At 39.0% G+C, this 14,196-nt stretch overlaps 4 protein-coding genes across 4 annotated transcripts; all 4 read right to left on the bottom strand.

The window, feature by feature from the left end:
• Positions 1-724: 724 nt before the first annotated feature.
• Positions 725-1,223, bottom strand: LOC307021124 (histone H3.2). Its single transcript, XM_079652952.1, has one exon. The coding sequence runs from the start codon at positions 1,205-1,207 to the stop codon at positions 797-799; it is 411 nt and encodes a 136-aa protein (XP_079509078.1). The 5' UTR covers positions 1,208-1,223; the 3' UTR covers positions 725-796.
• Positions 1,224-2,864: 1,641 nt separating this feature from the next.
• LOC307022812 (histone H2A-like) lies at positions 2,865-3,738 on the bottom strand (the record flags this gene model as incomplete). Its single annotated transcript, XM_079655704.1, has 2 exons — positions 2,865-3,229; positions 3,648-3,738. The coding sequence occupies 2 exons, from the start codon at positions 3,736-3,738 to the stop codon at positions 2,865-2,867; spliced, it is 456 nt and encodes a 151-aa protein (XP_079511830.1).
• A 1,842-nt stretch (positions 3,739-5,580) lies between these two features.
• LOC307021136 (histone H2B 1.2-like) lies at positions 5,581-5,991 on the bottom strand. The gene has a single exon (XM_079652966.1). It carries the CDS (start codon positions 5,983-5,985, stop codon positions 5,608-5,610), a length of 378 nt encoding a protein of 125 aa, XP_079509092.1. The 5' UTR covers positions 5,986-5,991; the 3' UTR covers positions 5,581-5,607.
• Positions 5,992-9,646: 3,655 nt separating this feature from the next.
• Positions 9,647-10,535, bottom strand: LOC307021140 (histone H4). Its single transcript, XM_079652970.1, has one exon. The coding sequence runs from the start codon at positions 10,420-10,422 to the stop codon at positions 10,111-10,113; it is 312 nt and encodes a 103-aa protein (XP_079509096.1). The 5' UTR covers positions 10,423-10,535; the 3' UTR covers positions 9,647-10,110.
• Between the last annotated feature and the right edge of the window lie 3,661 nt (positions 10,536-14,196).

Genomic DNA, 14,196 nt, shown 5'->3' with positions numbered 1-14,196 from the left:
TTAAAGCTCTCCTATTGTACTATTTTTAGGCATATATTAAAGGTCTTATATATATATATAAAAAACATGTTTATGAAGTGTTTTGCTCAAAATAACAAATAGATCACCCACTCTAGTCTCACCCCCCTCTATTTCAGCTGTTACTAAAGTGCTGATTCTGAGTCAGTAGCTTCAAACATTCACTTCAACATAAGGCATGTTATGAGTTCAGATTAAAGGTCCCATGTCATGGCCATTTCTAATGATCATAATTCCATTGTTGAGGTCTACTAAAATAAATATATATTGTACAACTTTCCAAAATCAATGACTTTACTGGCATTCATCCGGACCAGTGACCTTGTATAAAATTCACAAGTGGACCTTCAATAAAAAAGTTTGAGTACCCCTGCGCTACAGGGTGTACTTTGAAGGTTAGTGACTCTGTAGACCGTTTACATGTCAATTTCGGTAGAATGGCCCATATAAATATATCTCAGGACTAGTAATGATATTAACTTGTTTACAGACCAAAATGATATATTCAGTTAAGTTAGTATGGCTTTGTCCAAAGACACCACTTGATGTCAACCATAAATGAGAGCCTGCATTACAAACAGTGGTAGGTTACAATTGGATATACATTGTAGGGGTTTAAATACTATGTTATCATAATATGTTACTATGGACCATGCTTTAATAATGTAGTTTATAAAAGTATATGCACACATACGTTTCAGGACTTGTTACTCTGTAAGAGTGTGTTTGTGGCTCTTAAAAGAGCCGTTGTGTCTCGGTGTTCCGGTCTGAGGTCAGTTTAAGCCCTCTCTCCGCGGATACGGCGTGCCAGCTGGATGTCCTTGGGCATGATGGTGACCCTCTTGGCGTGGATGGCGCACAGGTTGGTGTCCTCGAACAGGCCGACCAGGTAGGCCTCGCTGGACTCCTGCAGAGCCATGACGGCAGAGCTCTGGAAGCGCAGGTCGGTCTTGAAGTCCTGAGCGATCTCCCTCACCAGGCGCTGGAAGGGCAGCTTGCGGATCAGCAGCTCGGTGGACTTCTGGTAGCGGCGGATCTCCCTCAGAGCCACGGTACCGGGCCTGTAACGGTGAGGCTTCTTCACGCCGCCGGTGGCCGGGGCGCTCTTACGTGCAGCCTTGGTGGCCAGCTGCTTCCTGGGAGCCTTTCCTCCAGTGGATTTACGGGCGGTCTGCTTGGTTCTTGCCATGGCTAGAGAGAGTCTGCTTCTCTGTTCGAAAGGTAGTATTGTGGGAGGCTTGTCTGTGTGTGTTATATAGCCAGAGCAGGCACGGCAACGACGCTGATTGGTCAAGTGTATACACGTAACACTGCAGCTCAACTATTGGTTGGTAGAGATTGGAAAATTCAAATTTCGCGCTCATTTGTTAACTGTTCTTATTATACATCCATGTGTGACATAATACAAAAGTCCAGCAAAGATGAATGATGCACAAATTATTCTATACATTCATAAACTATGAATTCTGAATATTGTAATTCATACATATTTTGATGTAAATATCGCTATATTTCTAATGTTATTATAGCATTCTTAAAATAGTTTTTATTATGTATACGAATAAAACACCAAGACAAATTCTAAGTATGTGTTACTTGTCAACAAACCCGTTTATGGTTATGATTTCTGATTCTCTAATAACAAAATAATGTCTTTATATAAAGAAAATAAAGTATATGTTATCTGAGTTTCCTACTATGGAGTCAGCTATTTATAAGCAAAGCGATGACCTGAATCAAATACACTATCATTCACAGCTGGTGTGAAATTTGAGTATTAATTTGATTATAACTTTTTTTGGCAATGAAAGATGAAGAAATTACTTCAATGCATCTTGGAAATACACATCAATTCAATACATGAACATCTTACTTGGTCCTGATATTCACTGCTGACTGGCTTGCATCATTCACAATGGAAATATAGCATGGTGTAATGCGTGGCTCAGGTATACAGAGAATTGTACTGAATGCTACTTGGGTGAAGTAGAATTCAGCAACATTAATACAGAAGACTTATTGAATAGAGGATACTACGTGACATCCAGTAAAAGGGGCAATGTCCTCCTGGGAACCGAGGAAACAAATGTTTTCCAATCTTCTTTATTTTGTATTTCCTACCTATTTAGAGTTAAAAGAAAAAAATCTTGCAATTTAGACTTTTTTAATAGAATTGTATTTTTAAATGTTACAGTATGTCCACTGTAGAGGAAGTCAGGAGCATTTTAGTTTGAAAAGACAGCCACAATTAACAGATTGACTATGTAAAGTATTATGGTTATAGTGATATTAATACAAGAATACATTCAGCGTTATTTAAAACATACATAAATAATTGATCTGAAAATTGCTGATTATTTGTTTTTTGGTGAATCTTTCCAGATCTTCAAAGACCTGGAGTCAATGTACTGAAAGTACCTCATTGGACTCCAGATGCAGATGTTCACATTCTAGCACACTCGGGCTGTTTTCTGACAGATGTAGAAACCAAACCACTATTCATTTGAGAATGTGGTGATTAACCTGCTGGATGTACAAAGGACATTGTGTAAAGCAGTTTGCTTTAGTTTAGAGGGTACACCCCGAAATACAGATAGAATCATTAATAGTAATTTAGTTAAGTTTCAAGTGTGTATGGTTATATGATTTGGGTGATTTTAGTTTGAGATACTTTGTGTAATATATGACATGTTGTATGTTGTGCACCTCAATACATATAGTGCAAGGGGGGAGATCACTGTTCTGAGCCTTGAAGTAATTGTGAAGAGGGGAATTTTCTTTAGTTGGAAGTGGTTGGCTCTTAAAAGAGCCTTTGGGGGGATGTTGGTAGAAGCGGGTTAGGGTGTTCACTTCTTTGCGGCCTTCTCGGTCTTCTTGGGCAGCAGCACAGCCTGGATATTGGGCAGCACGCCTCCCTGAGCGATGGTCACTCCTCCCAGCAGCTTGTTCAGCTCCTCGTCGTTGCGGACGGCGAGCTGCAGGTGGCGGGGGATGATCCGGGTCTGCTTGTTGTCCTGGGCGGCGTTACCAGCCAGCTCCAGGATCTCAGCAGTCAGGTACTCCAGCACAGCGGCCAGGTACACCGGGGCTCCGGCACCGACACGATGGGCATAGTTACCCTTCCTCAGATGCCTGTGGACACGGCCGACGGGGAATTGGAGACCGGCACGGGATGAGCGAGTCTTGGCCTTCGCCCTAACCTTTCCTGCACCTTTACTTTTTTTTTTTTTTTTTTATATAAACTTTATTTTAAATTATTAGGGCAGTACATTTTATAGATATACAAGTTACATTAATAATACATACATCACATAAAGTAAAAATATATAAATAACATAAGGAGAGCACGTTTTATTTTATGCGGCTCAGTTATGTCACAGACTCAAGATGCCCCATGGCAGTCTGGGATTTGTCCAGGGTCTTTCTTCTCCTTAGTTCAGTAAGTATCTGTTTCATGATGGTGTTACTGCCTATTACTCTCTGGTTCAGTATCATTTTACACCTTGTCTTCCATATTTTCATACATGCGATACAAATTACCATCTGAAAAAGTTCCCTTTGCTTTATGCCCATCCCCTCATCCAGAATACAAAACATAATGGAGGCATATCTTACATTGAATATCAAACCAATGCCCCGCAGGAGCGACCACACCTCCTCAGCTCTGTAGCAGTCCATGAGGAGGTGCTGCAAGGTCTCGTCTTCCTCACAGTTAATCATGGGGCATGTTTTAGTTTTGACATAACAGCTCCATGAGACCACAGCTCTGACCGCAAGTCTGTTAACAGATATCAACCACCTCACGTCTCTCATGCTCTCCGATAATTGTTTACATTTAATTAATTTTAAAACTTCATTGCCTTCGCCAGGTGTGAGGTTTTTGTACAGTATATTACCTCCATATTTAAAATCGTTAACTATTTTAAAGATTACTCTATTTGGGAGCCCGATCCAATCAATCCCTAAATGCTGAAGTTCCGTTGTGAAGTCACCATACACTAATTTATAGTAAGGTCCGTTTCTAGCGCGCCCTCTTCTTTTGTTCCATCCCATTCTTCCCTCCTCAACCCAAGGTGCTTTCCTATTGATTTCAGCTGAGATGTTTTTTACAAAGGTACCTTTACCGGGACCAGACATTTTCTATGTGATTATTCTTCAACGTTAAGAAGAAAGTAACTCGGTCACAGTTCTCACCAGACTATATAGGAGCGCACGTGTACGCTCATTGGTCAGATTGACCCGTAACTGTGATCGTCCAATCAGAAAACAGGTCGGTCTGCCGCCTGAATTCTTTTCAGAATGAGACGTTAAAGTTTACATTTTTTAATTTCTGAAATAGTTTTCACCCGTTCAATGATGAATATAAACTCCTGTAATTTAAGAAGCAAAAGTCTCAAGGTGTGGAGAACATTAAGACATTCATAAAGGTGTCATACTTGATGTTTATTTGTCATGTGTGATTGTTTTTGTATTATTTGACTTTAACTATATATTTATTTGTTATTCCTTTCTTCTCTTTTCTTTTCTCTTCACTATTATCTGTAAAGCGTCTTTGAGCACCTGTAAAAGCGCTAACAAATTAAATCTATTATTATTTATTTACAGTGTGTAATTAACATATTAAATAATATATTCCGTATTATAACTCAAATGACACACCCACCTAAATGCATGCAGCTGTAACGTTTGAGCTAAACATTTATAGGGAAAAAAATGATCATCAGTTGTAAGTTATTTGTCTAGATTGTAATTTGTGTAATGTCTACTTTTGTTATCTTTAATATTTTGAGGACATCTCTTATTTCATATTATGTGTATTCATAAAGATCTATAACGTATGTCGTCTCAAAATGTATATAGTTCTATTTTATTTTGCTAGGTATTCTTCATTCTGTGTCTTTGTATGCACCAAATATAACAAAGCAAATTCCTTGTATGTGTTAACATACTCGGTAATACAACCTATTCTCATTTGTATATATACACACTGTACATACATTATTATATTTGCAGCACTTAAGATACAATATAGCTTTATTTGTTAAGCATTAAAACCTCTAGGTGGAAGTGATGTAGATAGACAGAAATGAATAACACAAAAGTTGAGGAGGCGTGTGGTGCAGTGTGTTGGTGTTCGGATCAAGGGGTCACAGGTTCAAACCCCACTACAGTCAGCATGTCGTTGAGTCCGAGAGACTTCACCCCAAATTGCTCCTGTGGGGATTGCCCACAGTATTGAGTATGTAAGTGGCTTTGAATAAAAGAGAATAACAAGTGACATGTAATTAGAGCTCAGCTTAAAGTATTAAATATGTAAAAATACTGCTGAAGTAAAATCAAAATGTAAATAGTAAAAGGCAATTCACAGGAAACGGATCCTAGTGAGCATAGCAGTTTAATGTCATTACCACCAATACCTACTTAAAAACCAGCTTTTTATAAATAAATGGGGTCAACTTGTACCATGTATTATATTAAAAAGGCAATTATGTTTACATATATCGGGACACTTTGAAAGAGGATAGCAGCAGTAGATGAAGTGGATGGCTCTTAAAAGAGCCGTTGGTTTGTTGCAGTAGCCGCAGCAGGTTACTTGGAGCTGGTGTACTTGGTCACGGCCTTGGTGCCCTCAGACACGGCGTGCTTTGCCAGCTCTCCGGGGAGCAGCAGGCGGACGGCGGTCTGGATCTCCCTGGAGGTGATGGTGGAGCGCTTGTTGTAGTGAGCCAGACGGGAGGCCTCCCCGGCGATGCGCTCAAAGATGTCGCTCACGAAGCAGTTCATGATGCCCATGGCCTTGGAGGAGATGCCGGTGTCGGGGTGCACCTGCTTCATCACTTTGTACACGTAGATGGCGTAACTCTCCTTCCTGGACTTTCTCCTCTTCTTGCCGGTCTTGCTGGCGGTCTTGATGACCGCCTTCTTGGAGCCCTTCTTGGGCGCTTTCACGCTGGCTGCTTCAGGCATGATCAACGATTGAGGGTTTACAAAGTAGAATGTGTTCACCGAGAGACAGCTGGTCTGTTTATATTCCTCCGATGCAATTGAGACTGTGCTGTTGCTCGCACGGGATTGGTTGAGTACTGAGCATGCGCAAAACAAATCACCCTTTGAGCATAGTTTTTGAGAACAGAAGAGAAATATATGTTTTAATTGAAATCTAAATAATGAAATAAACCAAAAAAGATTTGATGCATTACAGTATATTGTTTGTTCAGATTAAGATAAAATATAAAATGGTTGAAGAACTTGGTCTTTTAAAAACTGAAAATGATAACCTAAATCAAGAAATATGATATCATACATAAACAATCAGATACTATATTACCCAACGCAATCTAGTACAAGCCATTCAAACTGGTCAACAAAGAAAGCATTTCATAGTATTTCTAGAGATTAAATGAAGGCTTTCCTGATGCCTTTATAACAAACCTGTAAATGTCTGAATTGAATCGAGTGTGTGCATTAATGCAAATGTTTTTTAAGTAAAGGGCTTTCTTGTATTTATGTGATTAATGTAGTAAGCTAATGATTCCATGTGGAGAGAAGGGCTTTAAACGTAATAAATAGGCTAAGGAAAAGGTACACATTAGATCATACATACCCTTAGACATTTCCAAAACCTATTGTAAATATAAATGAAATAACAGAAAAGAGGTGAGAGTGGACAACAATGCTAACAATATTTTAGACATTTGTTTTTGGATGTCTGAAATATAAGCACTAATAGAGCATGGTATAATGACAACCTGGCAGGACATCTTGAATAACTGAGTGTAAAGATAATAACATCATTTCAATCTGTCAATGTCAAATAATATAGATATATGTAGAATGTTGTAGATCAGGACTCATGACACCATATTACATCACATTAAATGTGAGACTTAAAGAATGTGGGAAACATAATTAGTTGATAACGTATTGCTATGATTTAGAAGATTCAGTGTAAAAATAGAAAGAATGAACGTGGAAAGGGAAAAAGGTGTAAGACTTGTTTGGTGACGAATTAGTTCAGGTTAAAAGGGATTTTTTTAAATTTGAATGAAATTGTTTTAATATAATGCATACATGTGTTTGGTTGTAATAATTATATGAGAAGAGCTGTCTTTTACTATTATTGCTGGAGATCAGCTTGTTGTAGCTGGTTGATGTACAGTTTCTTGATGGAATGCTTGTAATTAATTTCCTCCACAGGTATGACTGGAAGTTCACAGGCCCATTATTGGTGTTCATCCTCAAATTCAGTGAAGATAATACAGACCTACTTATTTCCATGATGAAATGTTTAGCCTTAAACGCGTACATTTTGGTGCCTAAAACACCGTTGTCATTTCATATGTAAATCAGTGCTGTTATCTAAGCTGATAAAGTGTGATATCTGACAAGTTATCTGTTCATGACCTGTTGATATTTAGATTTCCGTTATACTTACAAGATTATAGAATTCAAATGAAGAACAAATACCTGAAGTGTTCAAAATACATTTCTAACACAGGTATTGTGTGATATAGTGAATAGTCACACAGATGTATACATATATATTTTTTTAAACAATTAAAATGTGTAGTTACAAATCATCCAGACGACCTTTCTTAAAATCTCGGGAATCATTAAATGGCTTCAAAACCACTTAGTTTAGAGTGGCAGGATGTCAAAGTTACTTTCTGACAAATAATAAATGTGTTGTTGTTGATGTCTTTAGACTGAATACCACGAGCATTCCAGGTGGTAAACTCAATAGTGGATTGAAGAGTTTATTTAGGCAATGTATTTACATTTGCAAATGTTTCATCATAACTTGAACATACTAGGTCTGATGATCCGGCTCACTAATGCCTATTGCGTCATGTATAACGGTGCATCACAGTCCCTGGAAATATAGCATAAAACATGAATATTCTCCATGAGTAGACGAAGGCTGGTAACCATAAAAACCTGCCGCTGTGAAAAGTAGAGACGAAGGTCACACGTTGTCCCGTGATAAAAGAGAGGGGGGAGGTCCATTTTCTGCGTGCCGAGAGGCAGGAGAGAGAGGCGCACAGCTGGATCCCTGACATCCCTCACTCAGTACCGAGTGTGTCAGAGAGGAATGGGAGACATCCCTCTAATACAGGGGTGCCCACACTTTTTTGGCTGGTGAGCTACTTTTGAAATGACCAGCTAACCGAGGTCTACCAACCAAAAATAAAATCCCAAATTGCAAGGGTTGCTGAATAACACGTTTTATTTTTACATGGGATAACTACAATAGGGCTGCAACAAACGACTAATTTGATTATCGATTAATCTATAGATTAATGAAACGATTAATCGACTATTCGGACTACTACTGTGTGCCTTGCACAATTTCTCAAACGCTCTTATTTAGCCATCACCTTTTAGATTTAGTTTGAGGTTGTTTTAGGCATGTGGAAACTAACAATGAAGACAATAAAGATGAATACTTGATTCAAAAATACATATATTATTAAATGAACTTAACAAATTGTGAACAAAATTAACATTGCTTTTTATTTGAATTAAATAAATAATATTTCACATCAAAAGAAACAACAATGTTTTAACAAATCTTATAAAATAATCTGATGACAGAACTGGAAACAGAATAGCTTAAACTTTAACAAAATAAATAACTCAGTTACCTCTAATCATTAACCCATGTTTGTATAATGTAGTTAACTCCGTGTGTTGCTGCTAGCATACATAACACCTGACGTGGAAACGTTACTCGTGGATGGGGCTACAGAGCTACTCGAAAGATAGTCGAACCCGGTGCATTCCTCCGTCTGAATGTGGTGCACTTTTGCTAAATGTTTAGACAAATTGCTCGTGTTACCGCCCTTACATGCTAAACACTTTTGGTGACGAGCATTGTCCACCTCAAGACGGGTAACATGTAACCACACCTTGGAGCGCTTCTCTCCACCATCTCCTCCGTGTGTTGCTGCATGTAGCAGATGCGTGTGTGTAAACTGCCCCGCCCCCTTGCAAACAGACGGGGGAGAGAGAGATCTCTTCTGGATTGGAAAGATAGAAAATACACCGACCATAGACGCATTTGTTTGTCTTTTTGCATGTTAGAAACGAGTTGGTGACACTAAGACTAAGAGATAATGTTTGTGTAGCAATAATACATGAACTTTCTCAACTCGCTACTCGGAGGGAAGTCGCTGTCATATGCCTTGTGAACACTCCGATAATGCCTCTCCACGTTACCTTTCTTTGGCAGAGCGACGCTTGCTTTACAAATAAGGCAAATAACCTTTGAATGTGACATCACAAACAAATATTCTCCCTCCCATTCTGTGTGGAAGTGGTATGTCTTTAGCTTTTTGCTCGTTCCCGCACTCATTTTGTTGTTTGTCTCTCCCGGCACTTGACTGATTTTGTATCGCTTTGCATTCTGTGTTAACAGACTGGAAAGCAATAGGTCGCTTTTTCTGTCAATCAAGTCAACTCCTGAATTAAGTGGCAGGGAGGCCAAGGGAGGAGGGATCAAAACCTGTTTTGTCTATTTTAACGGAGCTGGATTTTTTTAAATTTATGAATGACTCGCGATCTACCAGCATTGCCCCCGCGGTCGACCGGTCGACCGCGGTCGACGTACTGGGCACCTCTGCTCTAATACAATTGAATAAACGAACAGGGGGAAGACAAGATGCAGCACTGCAAATGTCTTCTACCGTCATTCCTCCGTGCAAAGCCGGCGTAGAGGACGAAATTCCTCTGGTGGAGAGCCCACTGATCACGGTGGATCCATCCCAACAGACAGATGCCTTCGACACAGCCTCTCGCAGCCACTGTTTACCCAATAGTCCCCTTGTTATAATGTTAAACAAAGGAAAGAGTGAAAGTTGGTTTATCCTCTCGATTAATGCAGTACGAACGACTTTGCTCACATTCTAGGATAGTATACTATTTGTTATAACACATCATATTTGGCATTGCTCTAATAACATGGATTCTATGAATTATCTATTTAAAAGGATCAAAAAGACGTTAATAAATCAGTAATTCTCAAGGACAGAGGCTCTTGAAGTGAAGTGAGTGGCTCTTAAAAGAGCCTTTGTGTTATTCAGTCAGATGAGTTTATCCCCCGAAGCCGTACAGGGTGCGGCCCTGTCTCTTCAGAGCGTACACCACATCCATGGCGGTCACTGTCTTCCTCTTGGCGTGCTCGGTGTAGGTGACGGCATCACGGATCACATTCTCCAGGAACACCTTGAGCACACCGCGGGTCTCCTCGTAGATCAGACCGGAGATACGCTTCACTCCGCCGCGGCGAGCCAGACGGCGGATGGCGGGCTTGGTGATACCCTGGATGTTATCACGGAGAACTTTACGGTGGCGCTTAGCGCCTCCTTTGCCGAGTCCCTTTCCGCCTTTTCCTCTTCCAGACATAATTGCAGAGTTATGGTGTACTCAATATGGATATCGCCCATATTTAAAGCTGATATGCGGACCTGGTTGAAGACACCCTGGTTAATTCTACCCCCCCATTTTGTTCCGCTCCTTTGTTCCCTCTCTGCTGCTCTTTTCACACACCGTGAGCCGATGCGTTTCCGGTTACGATAACCATCCTTCAAAATAAAAACCAGCAAATGGTTTCACAACTTCATATTTTTACACAATAAAATAATCTAATTCTCAAATAATGCCATCTGTATCTCATTTATTTAGTTCGTGTATTACACCATATTAACCTCCAATATTGCATTTTGTAGACATCATGCCAACTAACTGCTATTTAGCTTTTTAATATAATTATTTCACATTTAAATGTCATGTTTACATAAACTTATATATTAAGAGATATTATTAGAAATGGTATATGTATCTTAAAGTTACTGATATTGTATTATTAAAATTGGTTTGCATTTTTCTCAAATAATTCCTCAGAGACTTAGTTCGGGTGTGTAGTTTTGTAAAATATTATAGCAACTCAAAGATATTTTTAAAGACATGTCAAACTTTCAGAGCAATTGCAAGTACATTTCTTATAAATGTTGTCGTGACCACAAAATACAGGGCGACCAAGCAAAACCACACATTTTGAAACACGACCAGACCAGGCCCGGCTCCAGGATGAAATGACTGAGGGGGCTGTTAAAAAATCCAAGGCGGTGATTTTTTTTTCACAACAACCAAACTACTGGCAATGTAATGAATTGACACACCAAGCGTTTTTCCTTCTCACTGCTCTACAATCTCTTTGCTTCTTTATTTTTATTCCGGATTGACCCCTCTCATTCTGTTCTTTTCCTCTGATCTTTAATAATAGATAGGACATTATTAGATGGCTGCACTTTGTTTATCAGACTAACATTGATTTCCTCAATTTATAAATGGACAGGCTCTGTAATTATACCATAACCTCTTTTCCTCTATCCCTTAACTCGTCTATCCAGATTTACTTACCTCTAGTCAGGTCAGGATTAAAGAAACATTAATCTGGTTGACTTTTTTTTCAGGATTGAATGTTCAAATCAAGGCCTAAAACCTGGCATTTCATAAGAAAGTGACTAATATATAAACCAAATGTAATATTGGATCAAATACTACACCAAATGGACAGACGCAGATTAAAAATTAAAATAAAGCTCCCTGGTTTGTCTCTGGAGTCTGACTGCCATGAGAAAAATCAAATGTAATGTTCCAAAATCCGTCACTAGATGTCGCTCATTGTACCAATACGGTTTATATAATACATAACATATTATTATTCTAGTAAAAGGGCTCGCTTTGGCAAAAACCTGATCCATACAGGCAGCCCTAACTAATAACAAGTAACCATCATGTGTGGTGCTATCTGTAGTTGTCTGTCTTATTTTTTGTTGATGTCATATTGTTTTCACAGTGCTGTGAAAATGAATTTCCCCCTGGAGACAAATCAAATCAATGTTCCAAAATCCGTCACTCCATGTCGCTCATTGTACCAAAACGGTTTATATCATACAGATTACCACAACAGAGCTGTGGAAATGAATTCCCCCCTGGGGACAACAAATCTAATCTAAACTAATTTAATATTCAATCCAACACTTAACGATTGAGAACATAAATTCGTAACTTGCCTCGTTTAAAGCACTTTTGTTGTAATACTATGGATTTAGATGAGACTACTAGCCGAGTTTCTTTTGTCCAATATTTTGTGGCAGGTACATTGAATTAGAAGTACAAGAAGAAGAAGAAGTGAGAAGAACTAAAGAAAGTGAAGACATTTACATTTCTGGGAATATGGTTGGACGAGAGAGTCACAGGGAGAACTCACATTGATAAAGTAGTAGATAAATGTAAAAGGTTTTTAAATGTTATGAGGTGCTTGGCAGCAGGGCCGTGGGAAGTAGGGGTGCTGAGGGTGCTGCAGCACCCCCTGGTGGAGGACAGGGGATCTGCACTTCCACAAGATATAATAAAAAAAAAACGAATTTTCAGCCTTGATGTAACAACATTCATAATTAAGTAAAGATAACACCCTTTTCCCCGGTTACATTTTCCATTTGCCCTGTACGATGGGCGCTGTGAGTGATGAAGTGGGGGATGTTGGCTTAGCAGGCGCCCGCAGCTCACAGCCAAAGTGAGAGAGATAGAGAGAGGGGATACCGCGGTACCGGCGGGGATTGTTGTTAGCTTCTGCTGCGCTAACGGATATAAGAAGCTGTTTCTACAATAATGTGGAGGGAGAGTCCTCTCCTGTCAGACTGAGAGGCTCAGTGAGGTAAAGGACTCTGAGGGCTTAGATAGTTCACTTTAGTCGAAGTTATCTCAGTGGGTCTCAAACGTTTTGATCACAATTTATGTAAACAAATATTTCCAAGGCACACCTTTATAATTATTAGGATAAATAAAAACAGGTTTGAAATCATTCCAATGTATACTATAGGACAGTAAATCAAAAATATCGTTTAAAACTGGAGATTTTAAAATATACATAAATAAATAAATGTTAACTTGTAAAATAAGATATGAATGAACAACACAAATAAAATAAGTTACATTTGTTATTGGCTATGGTAGGTTATTGGAAATGTTCACATACCTGCTTATTTGATTGATAAAATGCAAACCGATCTTTTTCATATGGGTGTTTAGAGTTGTACCCCCTAGATCAGTCTCTAATTGGGTGCTCAAAGTGCACCAAATTGAAGAATTTTACTTTAAAATGTTTTTAAAATCTTCCCGGGGGGTTACCCCCGGACCCCCCTAGAGGATGTGAAGTCCACCCCTCCAATTAAAACATGTTATAATATATAATACATTTGAAGTCTTGTTATATAAGCTGTCCAACATGTCAATATATTTCTCTTTTTGCAGTGTAGTGGTCTTTTGTAGAGGTTTTTCATTGCCAGCTAAAATATTGCCTTATAGGTCAGCACATTGGTCAGAACCAGCCCTGGTGTCATCCCCACAGCACCCCCCATTTGAAACATGTTCCCACGGCTATGCTTGGCAGGCACTAAGTGGGGGGCTGATAAAGCTGCTTTGAGGAATGTATACACAGCCTTAATTAGATCAGCCATAGAATACGGACTAATAGGGTATGGTTTAGCTGCATACTCTTCTCTGCAAAAATTAGATAGAGTCCAGGCACAAGCACTAAGGATATGCTGTGGGGGGGGGGGGCAGTCAGATCTACACCAGTGTCGGCACTTCAGGTAGAGGTCGGAGAAATTATTTTTTTTTTAGGAGAAAGCAGTTAATTGTTAATTACTGGGCAAATCTACAGGGCTATAAAGATACTCACCCTACTAAACAAACTGTAAAAACAAGTTGGGAAAGTAACAAAATTAAAAAAGAAAGTTTTTGTGTTTGTGTTTCGGAAATATGTAAGGAATTCAAAGTTAAAGAATGGAATATTAGTCCGACGGTGTTGTTATCAGCTGTTCCACCATGGTTGCTACCTCAACCTATAGAAGATTTATCATTATTGAAACGGTTACAATCAATGAAAAACACAATCAATGTACAGTTTTATGTGAACACTGTTCTACATGAACAATATGGGCAGTTTATACAAATATTTACTGATGGATCCAAAAATCCAGAAAATGGTCTAACTAGTTGTGCATTTTATGTTCCTGAGTTAAAAGTCAAAGTGGGAAAGCGTACAAGTGATCACATTGCAGTATATACAGTAGAGATGATGGCTATCTCTCTAGCACTTCAGTGGGTAGA

The sequence above is a fragment of the Notothenia rossii genome (assembly GCF_949606895.1).
Source record: "Notothenia rossii genome assembly, chromosome: 10".
NCBI lineage: Eukaryota > Metazoa > Chordata > Actinopteri > Perciformes > Nototheniidae > Notothenia > Notothenia rossii.
Note: the sequence above shows the minus strand (reverse complement) of the source record. Positions and strands in the feature narration are given on the sequence as shown.

Coding starts and splice junctions, on each gene's coding strand:
- LOC307021124 (XM_079652952.1), bottom strand. CDS start 1,207: ATGGCAAGAACCAAGCAGACCGCCCGTAAATCCACTGGAGGAAAGGCT.
- LOC307021136 (XM_079652966.1), bottom strand. CDS start 5,985: ATGCCTGAAGCAGCCAGCGTGAAAGCGCCCAAGAAGGGCTCCAAGAAG.
- LOC307021140 (XM_079652970.1), bottom strand. CDS start 10,422: ATGTCTGGAAGAGGAAAAGGCGGAAAGGGACTCGGCAAAGGAGGCGCT.